Source organism: Symsagittifera roscoffensis, chromosome 7 (assembly GCF_963678635.1).
Source record: "Symsagittifera roscoffensis chromosome 7, txSymRosc1.1, whole genome shotgun sequence".
Taxonomy (NCBI): Eukaryota; Metazoa; Xenacoelomorpha; order Acoela; family Convolutidae; genus Symsagittifera; species Symsagittifera roscoffensis.
Window position 1 is genome coordinate 55025714 of NC_087068.1, and position 20096 is coordinate 55045809.

The following is a 20096-nucleotide window of genomic DNA, read 5'->3' on the forward strand; positions in this document are numbered from 1 at the left end:
CGGGAGCGAGCTTTACGGTCGGGCGGGTCAGTTCGCTTGTAACGGTCTTTATGTCGGCGGATCGCGCGCATCCGTCTTTGCCGTAGTGTAGTTTAGCAATACGGGCGAGTGGGTAATGCCCACGTGGGCTGTCGGGTTCGACTACCCAAACCAAGTCGCCGGTTTTCAGTGTGACATCCGAATCATTATGCCACTTTGCTCTCTTGTTGAGAGATGGTACATATTCACGCAGCCAGCGTGACCAAACTGCGTTAGCGTACGATTGTGCTCCGGCGTAACGCTTTTTATGATCAAAGTTATCTTCGAAACTTAACGACGGGAAGCTAGCTGCGCTGTGACCGAGAATGAAGTGATTCGGGGTGAGTGCCTCTAGGTCGTGCGGATCGGAACTGACCGGAGTGATCGGTCTTGCGTTAAGTAATTGTTCAACTAGGCAGAGCGTTGTTCCTAGAACTTCCTCAGTTAATCTCCTGCTGCCTAATATGTCGTACAACACTCGCTTAACACTTCTAACTAGCCGCTCCCAGGCGCCACCGTGATGAGGGGCACTGGGCGGGTTAAACTTCCACCTAACGCCTTTGTGGACGAAAACGGCCGGGGTGACTTTGTTCCAATTTTGGACACAGGATAGGAGCTCCTTTTGGGCACCAACAAAATTCGTGCCATTGTCAGAAAGAATGGTTTTGGGGGTACCTCGCCTTGCAATAAATCGCTCTACGCCCATGCACCAGGAACTAGTATCGAGAGATGGAACCAACTCGATGTGAACTGCTCGAGTCGTGAGGCAGGTAAATAGGAAACCCCATCTCTTTTCGGTACTTCGGCGTATTGGCACTTGAAACGGGCCAAAGTAATCAACACCTGTGTTGGAGAAAGGAGGCTGCTTGTAACCCAGTCTTTCAATCGGTAGGTCAGACATAATGGGCACAACTGTTTTTGCTTTGCGCTTACGGCATGTTATGCAAGTATTTGCGATGTTCCCAAGTAACCAGCGCAACTTCAGAACAATGTATTTCAACTGAACTACAGCACGCATGTAATCCAACCCCTGATGTGCATGTTGAAAGTGCATATGCCTAATCAACATATGAGCATCCAGTATTATTGGATGTTTGCTATCAAAGTCGGTATCAACAAGACGGCTGATACGTCCAGTTGAACGCAGGATGCCAGCTGGGCCGATGAACGGAGAATATTTAGCAATCCGACTTTTCTTTGTTATCAGTTTATCGGACTGAAGTATTTTCACTTCGGCAGGAAATGATTCGGACTGAGCGAGATAAATGAGCTTCTGCTCGGCAACATCTAACTCGGACGGGTCGGTTATTTCCAGCGTTTTTGTACGGAAGTGTTTATGCGATGGTAGCACACGAAGCATAAATGCTAAAACACGTTTGTACTTTACAATTGAGCTGAATTTATCCCAATTTTCAAACAGACGGATCGACGGCGCTTTCTCAGATGAAGCATCAACAACAAACGTAGATGCAGTCTCAAGGCATGTATCAATGTCACAGAGTGGGCCTTTTAATTGGATCTTTTTGATGACATCAGTGTTCGGCTTGAATGGCCAATCACATGTCCTCAATATACTAGGGCCTCTAACCCAGCTGCTATCCTTGAGGGCTTCCGAAGAAATCCCTCGTGTGCCGGTATCAGCTGGGTTATCACCACTGAGTACATGATTCCATTGATCAATGGTGGTGGACTCCAAGATTTCACCAGTGCGGTTTCCAACAAACACAGGAAATTTGTTGCACGAGTTAAGCCACTGGAGAACGGTGGTAGAATCAGTCCACATGAATACATTGCTTACTTTGAAAGTAAGCGCTTTCAAAATCTCTTCTTTGAGTCGAGTCGCAAGCAGAGCAGCCTGAAGCTCTAACTTGGGAATGGAGAGCATCTTCATAGGCGCTACACGGGCTTTCCCAAATGCAAAAGCTAACTCGGTCTTTTGCGATTTAGCAAGTCGGGCTCGGAGAAACGATACGGCGCAAAAAACGTCCTGCGAACTATCACCGAACGTGTGAAGTTCACAGCGGTCGAACGGTTCGGTAAAGTAGCTACGAGGTATCGTCAGAGTACCTAATAGTGGAAGTCCTGAGTGCCAATCTAGAAATTGTTGTTTAATTTCCTCTGGGAGATCATCATCCCACTTTTGACCACTGATTCTCCATATGTCTTTTAGTAAAAGGCGCGCTTTCACAGTATATGGAGCTACCAGTCCTATTGGATCAAAAACTGAGGAAACAAAACTCAACACGGTGCGTTGAGTAATTGCTATATCTAGTGGTCGATCAACACCTCTACTTACTACTAGGGTATCTTTTACATGATCCCACCTGAGACCAAGAACATGCAACGATTAGTCTGGACTCTTACAAATATCCTTAACTGACGGTTTGGACTCACGGTTGTCCGGATTAAGAGCGGTTGTAACTTCGGGTACATTGCTAACAAACTTTGTCAGGTTAAACCCACCGAATTTGAGCATTGCGACTAAGTCTTTACTTAGGCTAAGAGCGTCAGCGGTATTTTCGAACGAGTCAAGATAGTCGTCCATGTAAAACTTCTGGACAACGGCTGAAGCGGCTTCGGGGTATTCAGCTTGATTTTCAGAAGCAGTTTTTTGTAGCGCGAAATTCGCACAAGTTGGCGAATCACGAGCGCCAAAAATATGACGGGTGTATTGGTGAACCACCACACTTGAAGTGGGGTCCTCCCGCCACAAAAAACGGAGAGACGGTTGATCTCGCGCAAGTACTCCAACTTGTAAGAACATACCTTCTATGTCCGCTGAGACGGCGTACTTGTGTTGACGGAACCTCAACAGTACAAAAATAAGATTTTGAAGGAGATCCGGGCCAACCAAGAGAGATCTATTTAAGGAAGTGCCATGAAATTTGGATGCTCCATTGAGCACACGGCGCACCTTGCCGGGTTTGTTCGGGTTCAAAACCGGATGGTGTGGAAGATACCATTCACGTTCGGCTCGTGAGCTGGGATCGTGCGGGTTGACGGTTATGACATATCCTTCACTTATATCTTCTCTGATTGTTTCGGTATACTTCTCGCGAAGTAACGGATCTTTATCTAATCTTTTCTCTAACGACTTCAATTGGGCTAATGAAGAATAATAATTGTTAGGCAAGCTAACATCATTATCACTCCACAGCATCGGTACAGTGTAACGCTCACCATCGTGAACGGTTTCAGTTTTTAGGATCGACAAAGCACGCTTGTCTGCGGCGGAACGGGCATCTACTTGCTTGAACGCACCATACGACTCTAACTCATACCAAGTTTTGATTTGGTCGGTCAGAGAAGTATCGTCCGTAACGCAGTTAAAGGAAGAAGAATTTAAGGACGAACGATCAGGAGACGGACCACTAATGACGCAACCTATCGGAAGTCGGACGGCGCACGGTGAGTCAAGTTCATCTCCGAAGACATGTTCGAGGGGTCTTATCGCATGATAGAAGTCCTGTCCTATAACTATCTCAATCTCTTTGTAATTATACGCAGTCGTCTTTAACGGGGCTAGTTGCGGGTATTTGACCTGCATTTCGGAAACGTTTATAACATCGGGTCCTATATACATGTTGTGCTTAACGAAAGCGACAAACGAAAACGAAAATTCACTTTCATTGGGCTTTGCGGAAACTTTCAAGTGAACTCGTTGAGTTTTAGATGCCTTGGTTGAGTTAAAACCATCGGTCGTAACATTTACGGGCGTGCCAACTAATTTCAGACGTTCAACGAGTGCCGCGGAAACCCAAGAATGAGTGGAACCGGTGTCACAAAGTGCTAGTGCATTCGAATTTTCCGAACCAGAGGACACATCTACCAACGCAACGGGAAGAATACCTTTTGCAGTTCCCTCACAAGGTTTAACACAAGCTGCGTTATTTGCAGAAGTAGTGTTTGTATTAGTTTGAGTCGATGGTGATCGGTCGGCCTCTTTGGGCGGTAAAACTTTCTCGGCTCCATGAAGAAGCACATTGTGAGTGCTCTCACAGTCCTGTTTTGGGCATTTTTTTGCCTTTTGGCACTTTCGGAAGGTATGGTTGCCTTGTAAACAAGAAAAACAGAGCTTTTGTTCTGCTACATATTTAGCCCTTTGTGTTGCGTTTTTCTCTTTGAACACGGAACAGTTCCAGAGTGCATGCTGCCCTTTGCATAGCGAGCATGGAGGAAACCTCGTCTTTTCTCTACTTTTCTCATCCTTAGAACTTACCTTAGTGTTACCTGCAAGCACTTTTGTAACTACTTTTTGTTTAACTGGCTGCTCGACTTTGACTAAAGATTTCAATCGCTCATGGCCTTCTGCCTTATTCGTAAGCCAATCGTTGAAGTCTATCAATGTTAATCGCTGCCAATGTTGTCTAACAGTATGCATGGACCATGCCTCTTTTAGATTTGGAGGAAGCTTACTGACGGCTTGATTTAATAGGTTCACACTTTTCAAGTCGTCATTGAACGACAAAGACCTAAAAACAGCTACGAGCCCAGAAATCACCGCAGAAAAACTTATAACATGGTCAGAGTTGTGCATCTTCAATGCGGGAAAATTCTTCAACTTATCCAAATGTGCACCAACTACAACATGAGGTTGCCCAAACTTTCTCTGGAGAGTTGCTAGAGGATCCTTATACAACACTCCACTGTAGCCGTATTCCGCAATTGCACTCTTGGCTTTGTCTTTAACGTGTGTTTTCAGATATTTGAGTTTTTCATCATCAGTTAGCATAGCCGAATCAACTGTTGCTTGGAACTGCCCGAACCATTCATACCAGTTAAGTGGTTCTCCATCAAACACTTCCAAGTTCAACTCCGGTAGACGGTCTTTGCGGCTATGCAGAATGATATCTGCTAACTCTCTCGCCGAGATGGGTTGTTCGCTATTAGGCACGTAAGACGGGCCCGTAGTGGGCGCAGGATATGTAGGTGGATAACCTTGATGCGCTGTTTCAACAACTGGATGAGTTTGCGGCTGGGTGTAATACACAGTCCCAAAACTTGTATAAGGAACTACGGTGTTTGGTGGAACAACAGGAGTTGTCACTGAGAAAACGTTTGAGGGCGGTGCGCAGTATTGAGGAACTGGCATCGTTTGCGCAGTCGCGGCAGGTCTCCACAAACTGCTATACGGGTTATAGTGTTCACTTGAGAAACTTGTTGGGTTGTTTGGAACATTTATAGGTTGATGGGATGGCGCTGCAGGCGCCTGATACCCAGTTGAAACGGGGCCGGAATGTGGCTGACTGACCGGAAGCAAAGAGGGAATAGGAACGGTTGACGGGACAAATGGTCGAATAATCGGAAGCGAAATGGGAATCGGAACGGTTAATGGAGGAACAAAAGGTTGACTCGCCGGAAGCGAAACTGGATTAGTAACGGTCGACACAGAAGGCGGTGCCACATTAATGGTGGGATTACCAAAGGGCATTGAAGCGGGAATGCTACCACTTGCTTGTGGTATCAGAATGTGATTTTGCGAAACTTCAGCATGAGGTGTTGAAGCTAAGTGTGGAGTAACAAAGTTTGAGCTGGAGGCAACGAACTGTGGTAAACTAGATGGGTTCTCGATTGAGTGCAATGACAGACGCGATTGGACCAAACTTGATCTCTGAGCCTGAATTCGATTCCTATTGTGGCCTCCCGGTTCACTGTATGTGGTTTGACCAGCATTGACGACGGCACCCCCGCTGACGACGGCACCAACCCCTTGCAAAACATCAGTAGCAATCAAAGTGGAACTCTCGACTACTGGATGACTTTGCTCTGAGCTTGCAACAACTTCGGCCTGCTCTTGCTCAGTGACAACGTTCTCTACCCATTGTTCAGTACGTTGTGGGTCAACATGTGTTACGCTAGCATTTCCTATCTTCTCACTTGCTGCAGAAAGCTCTTCTTCCAACTCGAATTCCTTTAACTCAATTTCAGCCAGTTTCTTGCGGTGTACCTCAGCTAGTTCTTCCAACTCTAAATTACCTTGCTGTTCTTTTATTTTCTTTTGCTGCGCTTTCAACTTCAATGACACCTTTGCTTGTCTCTCAAGTTCCTCCTGCTGCTTCTTCAAAACCAACAAATCTCGCCTCTTCTCAGTTGATGTTTTTGACTGCGCGACGGTATAGCGACTGGATTTATGCGAACCTGATTTATGATGTCGACTACTGTACCGCGACACCTTAGAGCGCGCATCTGCTTCATGTGAATCTTGTGGTTGTGTTGTTACGATCGTACTTAACGATTCTGCAACATTGTCAAGCTCTGTTTCCTCAGGTTCAACGTTTAAGCCAGCTTTATATGATGCAGCCTTCTGTAAAACTGTATCGTTTCTTGATGTAACCGTATGAAGCCACATATCCTGCGCTGGTATCAATTTATCAGGATCAACACTTTTAGAAGCTAACTTAATCAATTACTCATTTATTTCAACTGCAGTCTCTATCAGGCTCTTGCAATTCTGAATCTGAGTGTCAATCTTTGATGAGCGACTCTGACTTTCAATGTTCTCAATTATAATTTCATGGCACTTGTACAGTTCATTTTCAAGCTTGGTTCGCTTCGCAAATAACCTTTGAACCCTCTTCTGAAAGTTCTCATCCATGGCTCTAGGGTCTATACTTAACTCAAACTATACTTAACGGTTATCGGGCGTTTGCGGGGCGATTCGGAACGGTTTTCGGTGAGTAAAGTTACCAATGGGGCTGGGGATTAAGTAAGTCGGTTGATATCAAACAACACACACGGAGTAAAACTGAGGATGAATAAAACCAACTTAACTTACTTAATATCACCTCCCTGACCACTTAGGATGATGTTACGGCGTACGAAATTTGTTGAACGGTCGTACGACGGTGCGTCACTACTAATCGGCTAGTAGCTCGACGAATTACCAAGAGGTTTGGGAATTAAGCAAGTCGGTTGAAAACCAACAACACACGCGGAGCAAACCTGAGGATGAAAGACAACAACTTAACTTGCTTAATTTTACCGTCCCGGACCACTTAGTCAGTCGTTGCGAAACGAATGTTTTGAAAAGCGAACGGATGCAAACAGGTATCAAGTCGTTGTAAACCTTAAGTTTACCAATGGGGTTGGAGAATCAGGCAAATCGGTTAAGTTCCAACAACACACGTGGAAAAAACCTGAGGATGAAAAAACTCAACTTAATTTGCCTGATATTTCGCTACCAGACCACTTACCATAAGGTTGGTGTCATGTTACAGCACAGTTTCGCAGAATTATGGGGACGTTTTGACGATTTTTTGGAAATTTTTTACTTTTTTCCCAAAATTTTTCGGAAAATTTTGGTCGACAGGTTCGAGTCGCAAACCAATCCAAAAAACTAGTCCAGTACCTTTTGTCTATGTTCCGTTTTTCTGGACTTTCAATCCGTTCACAATTACTCAAAAATTTGTGGTATCGGGAAAAAATACCACTTGTAGCTTGCTTTGAGTTGAGATACACAATAAGACACCGTATGTAATTTTATTGCACAAAAAAGTTTATAAAGATTAGACTAGTCTTACAGTTTTTGACGGTTTTGGAGATTGGGCGGTCACCGGGAAAAATCCAAAAACTTCGGGTGTCGAGAAAAACACAGCTCCACTTTGACCACAAGTCAACAATCAGGACACCTGAACAGGCCTCTCTTCCGCTAATCAGTCTGCTCTTTCGTCAGTCTGCTATGTCGTCTGTCGGCTTACAGGCTCCTCGCTGTCGGCTTACAGGTCTGTCGTCTGTCGGCTTACAGTCCGACTGCACACTTCCAATTTGGTCAACACACTGATGTCTGGCCAATGAGAATTCGGCCAAACGGGTGAGGCGGTATTCTGTGGTATTTCGGCCAATCGCGTCCCTTGTGTCGATCGAATTTGTGTCGTCGTCGGTCCCTCACGACAGCATATAGCACGGAAGGGGGGTACTCTTCCTTTCAGAATATATATCGAGTGAAGAGGATAGAAGACAACTCAGTGGCGTCTAACTTTACATTCTTGTCACCAGAAGAACAGCTCATTTCAATTATTGGTAGGCATTTATTTATCCTATTCTGAGGTTCAATTATCCTTTGTTCGACCTGAAGGTTGCGAGAAAAATAAACTCGGGTCCCTGTCAATACAACAACTCGTGTCCCTTGTGGGGCGCCAAAATGTGCGCCTCAATCTCCACGGATTGTAAAAATATCGGGTTTCAACAATTTAATTCGAGCATTTTATCGGCAAAATAACTCGGTAACAATAATACTCAATTTATCGGTAAGAATGATATTTTTACCAAACTTTTGTATTGTTAACATCGGTCACATCGGCACAAAAAACTCCATAACTCAAAGCAAGCTGCAAAAATGGCCAGTATTTGTCCTTGAGACAAATTGCTCTTTTTAAAGGTCAACCTTAATCAAGGCTGAACCAAATTAGAGCGAAAAGATGGTTAAAATCGGTTTTGGGGGGGACCGAACCTGGTTACGGAGCATCCAATCAGGTTCGGTGCACATTCGAGTTCTAGAAAGGAAATGACCTAGTCGGGATTCGAACCGGCGCCGAACCCGCCGGGACGCACCATGTATACGCTTGGCTACTGTCCCTGTATGCATTTACATTTATATGCATTTGTACTATTGTTTTATATTTGCGCTGCAACAGAAAGTGTTTTTTTTCGATATTGCAGTCGGATCTTTTGGACTTCTCAAACTCACCGTCAGTTTTTTGAGTAAGTAGTAAAACCAAAATCTACATCAGACAAAATACTTTTGAAGGACTATTGAAAAAACGTCTGACAAAGTTTGAAGGAAAATCAGACCAAATACAAGTCGGAACATTGAAGCAGACAGTTTTTTTTAACTGTGCAACGAAAAATACTTTTGTGAAACTTTTACATTGGTTTCCAAATTGAAGTTTCTGAGCAATTTAAAAGACCTCAGATTGCTCTAGAATGTATTTTTCTAAGCTAATCGAAGGATCTAGGTTTTTTTCAGCTTGTAGTTTATTTTTCTTGCAGGTAAGTTTCTGAAAAAGAATTGTGATTCACAATGTAGAAAAAATTGAAAAAACTGAAAAACAGTTTTGAACGAGGATAACCGGTTGCTGTGCAAATATCACAGAAAGATCTGATCCCAAAAGCGAAATTTTTTTTTGATGTAACAAAATAAGATTTTTTTCGTTTGTCCAGCTTTGAATGGACTTGAACAAAAAGCCTAGCAAATAGGTATACTCGGCTGAAAAAAATAAAATACGCATACTTGGCCAAAAATATTTTCGGAAAACAAAAATAACAAAAATTTGAAACAGTTTTTAGTATTTTTTCGAAATTTTATAGACCTAAATTATAGTCTTTTTTAAGTTGCTGACAGTTAATGAAAGTTTTTGTTGTCAAGAAAATCATTCCATTTTTTTTTTCGTTTTTTTTTGTTTCTGATTTACAGACTTGCTCGTTCGCTTTTTATGCTCAAAAACAGTCTCAAATCAAGACCGGTTTTTCTCTACACAGGGTAACTTTTTTGGATGTTTCCAGTAGAGTTTGATTAACGACTGTTAGAGCTTCCAAATGATAGATCACTCCTCTCTTCCTGTCTACTATGAGTGGTGTCTAATTTTGCGTGGAAAACGAAAAAATCTCGCTTTTGAAACACACTCCAGAGCAATCTCAAACTCTTAGACAAAAGCAAGACAATATAGAAGTCTCAATTTCTTCAAAAAAGTAACAAAATTGATTTAAAAATTGGTTTTTGATTAAAAAATATTCAAATGTTCCAATCAAATACAAAATTGTCATAAGTTTTTCAATGTGGTTTACCTTGAATAAAAATAGGGACTGAAACTAGCCCCTACCGTTAAACTCACTTGCTTGAATTAAAAATATTATACAATGCAAATTTTGAGAATTAGACACAACCCTCCTGGAACAATTTGATTCATTTTTTGATTTAGTTTTTGCTATGAGAAGAAAATTAGTTATACTTAACAAGTTTCAGTTTTCTTTTAAATTGATTACGTAATTGAATACTTAATTTTTGGTTTACTAACCTGGTCCGCCCGTTTTCGGGTTACTGACAAATCGATTTACTAGCCTACCAAAATTATATCATTGTTTTTGCAAAAAGCTTGTGAAATCTGAAATCGTTGAATTTGTGCCGAGCCCCATTTCAACAACGTGAAGTTCTGTCCCAAAGATGTTTTTACATAATAAACGGGTTAGTTGTTCCAGATTAGATATAAAATATTACTGAAGAAAGAACCTGCATGATAGAAGTGTCGAATTCGCGGGGTAAAATAAGCGATAGTCACAACACAAACCCTCCCTTATCCCATGAGATCCCTTCCCCATCCTGGCCTGAGGGGATGAACTCACTATTTGAGTTCAGTTCGGCGTGGGTCAAAAATCACAGTTCGTCGATTTTGTTTTTGGTATCATGAGTCAACATCCTCATCCCGAAATCAAAGCATATTAATCAGAGTTGAGACTTTTTTCAAGAAGATATTTTGACTATTTATTTATTTCCATAACAAAGAAAAAACAATATTTAAAAAAATTCTTAGGGTGTATCCAATTTTGCGCATGATTAACTCAACTTTTACTTCAATTAAAAACAACGCGATTTGAAAACATCGCTTCAAAGAGAATACATTAAGACCATTTGACTAAAGAAGCACGTAAACATCTCGCGTTTGCTTTTTAAGTTATAAATCATAAGATTAACCAACGCAAGCCATCATTACAACTGCATTAGTTAAAAACAATAAAAGTATAACATTTTCATTTAAAACTACAATGACAAACTTCGATTATGTAAGCCAATTTATAATTTAGTTTTACTACAAAATGTCGACCGAAGAAGAAGTTGCTGATGTTGATTCAATTGGAGAATTTGAAACTTCTGATGATGAAACTAAGTCAGATGAAACAATTACCTTGGACAATATAACGGAGGAGGTTAGTGAACAAAGTACAGATCCTTTTTAGAATGAAATACGAAAAAAATTATGCGTGAGTTGTGAAATCTCTGATTTTCTGTGTCGAACTCTATAAATTGTTATTGATAATCATAAAATACCATTCAAACAATCTAAGAAAAAAATATTGTAATACAATTTCATGCATATTTAGGAATTAGCGCAAAAACCCATTTAATGGTTTTTTTGACATTTTAAATTTATAGTCGATTCATACTTACAAAAAAATGGTAATTTTTCAGACCGAAAAAGAAGCTGTTGATGCCGACTCAACAGGAGAGTTCGAAACTTCTGAAGATGAAAGCAAGTCTTTGAAGCCGTCGACCCAAGAGCTGGAAGCGAGCAAAACAGGGCAAACGAATTTCCTCGAAAGCAGAACGGAGGAGGTTTGTGAAGAAATGTCTGCTTGTTTCTTCTAAATTTCTGCTTGTACAACTTTTGTCAAGAACCAGCTCAAAAGCTGGAATTTGTTTTGTAAATCTAATATTAAAATCAATACACAGTAACAAAAACAGGACATTTTTGCAGATTGAAGAAAAAGAAGATGACGTTGACTCAAAAGGAGAATTTGAACCCCCTGAAGATGAGAATAAGCCAACTAGCGAAGAGTTGGAGAAGGGAAACAAAGAGCAATCAATCACTCTCGAAAACAAAACAAAAATAGTTAGTTTAAGAATTAAAAACTAAAAAAAATCATTTTTTGACTCTGGTTTTTTGTGCTAACCTCTCCAGATTACTTTTTCTTACGAAGCTATGAAAAAACGTTAAATTTTTATCGCGTTATAAATTTTTATACATTTTTATGAATCAACAAAAAGACAAATTAAATTTTTTTTGTCGATGTGCTGTTCAAATCGATTAAAATCAGTTTCGATTCTTTCGAACCGAAGAAGAAGATGTTGGTGTTAACTCAAAAAGAGAATTAGAAACACCTGAGACTGAGATGAGTTTTCTAAAACCAGTCATCCAAGAGATGGAGTCGGAAATTAAGGTTCAATCAATTCTTCCCAAAAAGGGGTTAGTTTAAAAAATTAGAAGCAAACAAATATTTATATTCTTGTCGTCTCTGCTATTTACAGTTGACCTCTTATGTCGCACAATCTTTTCTACTAATTTTATGCAAGATCATTGAAAAAGTGTTTTCCTTAAAATTTCATATAGTGTTAGGAATCAACAAAAACATCTATTTAACATGCTTTTATTGTCAATATAATAATAACATTAATGTACAGTTACAAAAAGTTGAATTTTTGGTAGACCGAAGAAGAAGATGAAGAAGATGAAGAAGATGAAGAAGATGTTGGCGTTGACTCTGAAGATGAACTCAAAACCGAAGTTGAGATCAATTTTTCCAAGCCTGCGTTGGAGGTGAGAAAAAAAAACAAATACTCACTATCGAAAACAAAATTTACCAGGTTAGTGATCGAACTGCAGAAACTTTTAAGAGTTAAGACCATTGTGTTGGTTTGCAAGTTCTGATGTGTCTGGTTTTGTGGGTTAATCTTTTCAAAACGAAGATTCGCTAATTATAGATTCATATGCTAATTCGTTATGAAAAATTTCTTAGTCGTTTATGCTTGTATAAGGAATTTGGAACGAAACCTTAGAAGCAAAACCTTTGTATTATTTTTTGTCGATTTGGTAAAATTAAGTCGGTTTATATTAACGTATTGGATAAATTTTAGACCGAAGAAGATGCCGATGTTGATTCAAAAGGAGAGTTTGAAACGCCTGAAGATGAGATCAAGTATTTAAAGTCGGTCATTCAAGAATTAGAGGCGAGGAACAAGGAGCAAACAATTACCCTGGAAAACATAACAGAAGAGGTTAGTAGTAATTTGTCCAATTTCCTTGAAGAACAAACACAAATATTTTCTAATAGGACAGTGACGTCCATTATTTTCCAAGTTGACTTCTGTACATCGAATATGCAATTGATATGAAAATTTTGAAGTTATAGAAATTTGTGTGTTTTTAGAACCATATTTGATGTTTATTATCACCATTTTGGCTCCAAATTGCAAAAGAGTTAAATGTGAAATTTATATGTCTAAACTCAATGCACATCAACCAGCTTGACTTGTTTTCTCACAAAACCATGCACGAAGAAAATGTTTGGGATGGAATATTATGTAGTACTGAGACGTTTCGGCTGCGAACCAACCAACTGTAAAATTTTTGAAGAATCTGCACGCTGTTGAGAAAAGCAGGATTTAATTTTTAGCTTGCCAGAAAAATCAGACTGAAAACTAACATATTAGCTGCGGAAAATACTTTTTAAAACTTCTGTAAGCTATCTCCCATCAATGTAGTTTCAAAAATTTTTAGCGAAGAAGTAAAATATTAAAAAAAAATCATTTATGTGAAAATCCTAATGGAATTCTTTGTTTAAAAGCTGCTTTTTTGCAAATCTTCCAAGAAACAATTCACTTTTCTAAACTAATGTTTTAAAAATGTTATCTCTTTTCTTCCATGCACAAAAAGCAAAGTAATTCATTATAATCCATTTTGGAAAACATTCCATTATATTCCATTAAAATCGATTAAAAAAATCATTGTTTTTGGCACTGAAATAGATAATTTTTGCCAAAATATTCCATTATAATGGATTATTTTTGAAACAAAAATCCATTATAATCCATTATAGTCAATTATATTCCACTTTTTTCAGAACTAGATTCGTTTAATTTTGCAAATGTATGCTATGCTTTTTACTAAACGCCATGTCTCAACCTCACCCCCTCAAGTTTTTTTGCCTTCCCCCAACTAAAGAAGGGGGCGGTAAACTGGGAGGTGTCAATCATTAACCCCCTCCCCAAAATCAACCAATAAATAACCCCCCTCCCGTGTTCAATTATAAAGGGTGGGGGCGAATGGCTGTTGTGGTAAACTGGCAGGGGGTAAAGGGGGGTTTAAATTGGCAGAGGGGTAAACGGGGGGTGGGGTGAGGGGTAAGGTAAACTGAGTTGGGGGGAGAGGTACATAAAACTGCGGGGCGGGTTGGGGGGAGGCGTATGGTTAAGTAAACAGCTTGCAGCTTGGGGGAGGGGTAAAGTAAACTGGGAGCGGGGTAAAGTAAACTGGGGGGAGGGGGTCAATCAGAATATATCAGAAAAAAAAACATAAAATTTAATGTGAAATGTAACATTTTATGAAACGTACGTAGCAATTGCACTAAACAGGAAATTAGATAAATTTGAAAAAAAGTTTTAAGTTTCATGAATAGTGTTTCGACAAAATCCATTATAATCGATTATAATCGATTATAATGGAATATTTTGGCAAAAAATCTTTTTGATGGATGGAAATTGATTATATTGGATTATTTTGACCTAAAACGATTATGATTTTAATAGATTATTTTGTAAATTTTTAGTTGCTGACCATGTTATGACAATATATTTGATTATGATTCATGAGCGCTCGATGCGGGCGAAAAACATTTAGTTACATGAAAAACTTCGGGCTACCTGTTGAAAAATGGCCAGCATCTATTCCAACTTGTGTTAGTAAATTTTTTGAGTCTGATAGATTTTGCATCACCTGATCTTCCTTAGGAGGCCAAACTGTGTATTTTGCGAACTCTAAGCGGATTCCACAACAAGGACGCTCCCATTGTTCTTCTTTTGTTCTTTTAATCTCTTTGATCGCTCCGACAAAACTTTAACATGTTTAAAGACTTGTGTTTGGAATTCAAAAACTTACCGACACAAAATTGTGCCCCTCCAGTGCACAATTTGGCCTCGCAATGTTAAATTTTTGGCAGTAAATGAATAAATTTTCAGCTAAACAAAAAGAAACTAGATAGCAATACAAAATGTTACCATGGTAGTGTTCGGTAACATTGCAGATTACTTTTGATGGGCAATTTTCTTGGCCCGATTTTTTCGAAATTACCAGAGGAAATCTTACACAGAATCCTATATGACCCAATCTTGACAGTAGTCAAAACTATTTTGTATAACTTTTCTGTTTTCTTCTTCTAGAAAACTGATATCGTATGTTCAAAAAAATATCGAATTGAATCCAATAAATATTTCGAATCAAATTAAGGTCACTTTTCCCTAAATAGACAGTTTAAAATCCTCCACGCCATTACAGTAATGATTCAAACAGAACGGAGAAATTTTACGGACGTTTATTCCAAATTTGGTTGATTTTCGACAAAATATGATGATGTCAAAACTTAGTTAAAGCTTATTCAAATTTAGATGAGACAAATTTTTTTAAACGAAAGTCGGACCCGAGTGTGTCTTTCTGGTTTTGTTTTTTTTTCACCAAAAAATAGAAACTTCTAAGTTTTTCTCCGCATTAGGTGAAGGTGTTCACGGAGGAAAAGGAGGTTGAGTTGAGTGACTTGAGAGAGGAGAGCAGTCATTTGGAGTTGCAGCTGAAGGTGATGGAAGAGAAAAATAGAACTCTCATGGCACAGTTAGAAGAAGCCAAACAGGTCAGAAAATTTGCAGTTTGAAATGATTTATTTTTGTTTTCCACTACTTTTTTACTGTTTAAATTTTAATATCGGCTCTCGTTGTCTGACTACTATCAAATTGAGCATGTGAAAATGATATTCGAACCTTATTTCGGAGGCACTTTAGTATAATGATAGGCGTTGACTTCATGAGCGACAGATCTTGTAATTGATCCCCTGCCATGGCAATGATAGTGTGCGATGATGAGCTCTCACTTGACCTCTAGCTCCATGTTTACCACATCTTGACAGTTTAAGGCTGCAATTTTCATACCACGTGAAAGTCTAGACGCAACAAAACGGCCCTGAGTTGCCAGAAAAAGAGGATCGCTCATTATAAAAATTAAGTCTGGAATATTGGGAAATAAGAGAAACGGACTATGCTTAGACAGGCTGGATAGCCTTTCATTGGTTTTGCGAATAGCAGAAACCACTACTATTAATATTATTATTTCAATTTCATTCTTGATCTTGTAAAATATTAAACTTAAGCTAATATTTGAAAGGCTGAGGTAATTCAGTCCCGTTATTTTTATATATTTTTTGTTCGACAGTCAAAAATTTCTGACATCAGCTTTTTTATTCTATCAGCCTAAGTAACTCAAAAATCTTATGGGATCACCTTGAAACTTTCGTCCTTCGATAACCAAACTATCCTCGAGTAACTGATAAACCAACGCATCACTCAGATGGAATTATTTTCTTGAGCAAATCTTTCAAAGAAGCTTCAATCCAAAAATGGATCACCTTAAAACTGATGAACGACACTATTTTATTTAAAGGATCTTTTTATAAGTCCATCTTTTGACTTGGGAATGGTCTGAAAGAATTCAACTTTAATCTCGATTAGTCATCGACTATTATGTAAAAAGTGGACGCGGACCAAATGGATCCCGACTGCGAGATCATTAAAAAATGCGATTGAAGCTGGTATCCATTGGGTTCAATATTTGCTCGTTAACTCGAGCAACAGTCAAAGTGTAAGATGGACCCCTTCATTTTCATCCCAACTGAAGCTAGGAGACAACTTTTTTTAATTAGGGTATTCTGAAATCGGTGTTGTCCTCTGGTACAAACAGCATTTTCTAGTATTTTTGCCCGTTTTCTCACTCCACCGTCGATTACCCAGTTGCGCTAAGGTAATTCTTTTTTAATTCTCAATTTTACTCATATGCTAATTGCAACAATACTAATGAGAAACCACGGAATTCGTGTCTTTGTTTAATTTTAATTGTTTTTTTTTCATATCTTGTTAAACCGCAGATTCTGCGGTTTTGCATCTGCAACGTTTAACATTTTTGGTAGCCAAATCCGCAGAGATTGGCCACGGAATCCGCATTTTAGTAGCTCCTATGTTTACCATTTTTACAACCGAATCCGCAACTAAAAAGAACGCAACTAAAAAAATATAGCACCTGCTACAATTTCCGAGTAAAAAAACTCACAGGTTGAAAACCACCGCATTCACAAAATCCCAAATGACACACCTTGACCTTGTATGGTTAACGGTTCTGAAGCCTGGACTTAAAGGCATCGCGTAAGCCAAAATGCTCATCTTCTGTTCTCTGCGACTGAGTCTTAGACGCATGTAAGCTGCAAGTAGCACAGGACCGGCTCACAATGGCCACGTTTTTCAAATATGTAGATTTAAATAAATTCCTTAAAATTAACCAAATGATTTAAATCAATGTTGACTAGTAATGACCTACTTTGGACAATAGAACAATTGATTTTGTTCTGTTTCCTAATAATTATTTTCGTTTTTACTCTTTAAGAGTTTCTCCTCCAGGAAACTGTGATTTTTGACTTCTCCGTTCTGCTCCAATTTTTTAACTTCCATTCTATTTACATTTTCATTTTTGGTGGCTTTCTTCCTTGTTTTTAACTTCACTGGTTGATGTTCATTTTTTCTTTGGATTGAAAACGTACCTTTTGGAGATTATTTGCAGCTGAAGCGAGGCGACAATTAGTTCAACATTCCGTGTTGTTTTTCTTTTGAACTGGTCTTTATTTGGCGTAACGGTTTTCAGGAAAATTATGTGGACGAAAATTTCGGGCGTTTTCGTAGTTTTCATAAACTGAATTTTGTATCTGTTATTACTAGCAAGGATGGTACTTGTCGGCGTTGTGTATGTTCTTTTCAATTTTTTTCGGTTTTGTTTGTTTGCAATATCTTGAACACTTTTCGTTTGATTTTGAAGAATTAAACAGTTTATCAGACAATATTACAGAAATGATACTGCTCGGGTGACTCTTAAAAACCAATATATTTTCTTTGATTAGTAGGATCTTTGGTTTGGAAGGGTCTATTCTATAAGGGTCTTTTTTGTGTCACAGAACATCAGATTTTGTCAAAGTAGGATTGTGAATATTCAGAGTGTTCAGGTTATACAAATTGTTGCCAATACTCTTTGAAAATTTTCAGAAAACAAAAGTTACTTTTTGTAAGTTTTTTTCAGTTATTTTTTTAAAATTAGAACATATGATTTTTTTAACGCGTGGTAAACATTTTAGAAAACCGTGAACTATTTTTTAAAAAGATATTAAACAAGTTCATTTCTAATTGGAGAATAATTGGACATTCTGTTTCGTCCACTGTTCACTAAACTCAGTCTGTATAGAAAAAGTTTCACTAAACTCAGTCGGTATAGAAGCAAAACGCATAAGCTAAAATCCTCTGTAAGCAAAATGTGGCGTTGAAACGGTGTACGAACCTAAAGAGCCAAATCAATGTCCCCAGCTTGATTGTTTTGGGTCCGATTGGGTACTATAACGAATAGGATAAGTTTGCGCTAGTAGTGATAGATCGTTTCTCACACTGGCCATTAGCAATGGTATGCAACAACAAGAAGTTGGATTAAGTCCCAAAACGTATCACTAATTTTAATTCTAATCAGGGGGTTCAAATGATGTTTTAAATGGACCGGGGGCTTAGCTTCACAAAAAAACTGTCAAACGTTTCTGTCAAAACAAAGGTATTGATACTATTTATTCTTCATTAAACGATTATAGGGCCACGTATTGCGTATAACGCCCAAAATTTAGCCCAAGAAAAACTGAATTTCACGGAAAATGGAAGGAAACGCTGAGGAGGACAAACACGGAAACTTGAAAGAGAAAAAGTCGAACGAGCCCTCAGTGCTGTTAATCTTTCTCCAAATGCGATTTAAATAAATCCCCGTTCGGGGCCCACCACGGGCATTGCGATCATATTTCTCAGAAACGTAACTTAAAATCTAACTGCGTAATCTAAACTGGGATAAATTATTAACAAAAAATTTTAGCGGTTTAAACAGGAACAAACCATGAGCGTCTCTAATGCCTCAACCAGCAAAGACGAAGTGGAACTAGCTGTCTGACACTGAGTACAACCAAGGATACAAAAATATCCTGTAGTTTTGGCAGATGACCAGTTGGTAGCGAGGGAGGCAGGGGAGCAAGAGGGCGCCGTTGATAGTGGACACGATTAAAACCAGCAACAAAGCAGGAGTACGAAGCAGTCATCCAAAGGATCAAAAAACACAAGTAAAGCTCATTAAACATGAGTTTGCTAGGAAATATGAAGATAAAATGAATCCGAAAAACAGCTCTGTGCTTAGAAAAAACGTTGTAGTGGAGAAACAAGTCAGTACGCCGAAAAACCTGTATACAAAAGAGTACCAAAACTACCATTGCGACGAAAAATTGAGGCAGAGCCCAAAAAAATCAGAAGCAGCCATGGCGACAACTAGAAGTGATAGAAGGTCTGCGAAAGCGCAGAATTATGATAACTTCTCACGCTTGGCGTCAGAGTTTGACCAAACTCTTTTGCCACTTGGGATGGAAGCCCGACAAAAAACCAAGGGGGCGTATAAAAAATTTTAGACAGGACAAACAAATCGACAGACCCAGGAGCAAAGCGGCGGGAAATGCGGACGAAAACAGAGCGGAAGCTAAGAAGATAGGTTGCGAAGAACCAAGGAAAAAATTGCGCCTTTGGCATCGGAGCTGGGACCGGATCGGGGAGAACGCGAGCGCGGAGAGAAACCTGAATAGACCAGAACAAAAAAGAAGGCGGGGAGACCACGAAAACAGCTTTTAGTCTCCTATTCCTGTCAGGACTGACAGGAATGGAGTCAAGATAAATCGAGCTCTAGGAAATATCAAGAAAGCAAAGGCAGTGAAAAATTAGGAAGCATTCAATCTTTTGTGTAGGAAAGGTAAAATAGACTGAGTGCAAAAGACAAAATAGTAAAAGCGAAAGCCGTGCGTTCTTGTTGAATCTTTGTTAACTTGATGCCAGTTCTGAAACTCAAAAAACGTTTATAGTTTTATACAAGTTTAATTTAAGACTTAAAATCACAGAGCAATTTTAAATTTGAGTTTTGCTTTTCAACTTTGGCTGTCTTTTGCATCGGTGATGTCGATTAGTACCTGCACCAGGGGCGGATCTAGGATTTTCTCGAGGGGGGCGGGCGGATTTTCAAAAAATTTTCCAAAATTTTGACGACCTTTTTTTTTTTAGGTCGACCAAATTGGCAAAATTTTGTGCGCCGCAGCCAAATTTTTGAAAAAAAAAAAACAGTCAAAAAAGCCGTTTTTGAGCACATTTTGAAAAATTTTGACAAAAAAAAAATCGCGTTTTTTTTTTGGCGCGCGCTCCCCCTCAAAGTTAGTATATATTGGCG

The 20096-nt window shown here is 39.2% G+C and overlaps 1 protein-coding gene across 2 annotated transcripts in view; it reads left to right on the forward strand.

Annotated features, from left to right (window-relative positions):
- Positions 1-10676: 10676 nt before the first annotated feature.
- Positions 10677-20096, forward strand: part of LOC134851473 (myosin heavy chain, striated muscle-like) — a 29435-nt gene continuing 20015 nt past the window's right edge. For both annotated transcript variants that reach the window (XM_063867578.1, XM_063867579.1), the window contains exons 1-6: positions 10677-10938; positions 11201-11344; positions 11487-11621; positions 12216-12326; positions 12644-12784; positions 15274-15408. In XM_063867578.1, coding sequence (XP_063723648.1) covers positions 10828-10938; positions 11201-11344; positions 11487-11621; positions 12216-12326; positions 12644-12784; positions 15274-15408 — 777 coding nt within the window. In that variant the 5' untranslated portion in view covers positions 10677-10827. The remainder of the gene's footprint in view (positions 10939-11200; positions 11345-11486; positions 11622-12215; positions 12327-12643; positions 12785-15273; positions 15409-20096) is intronic.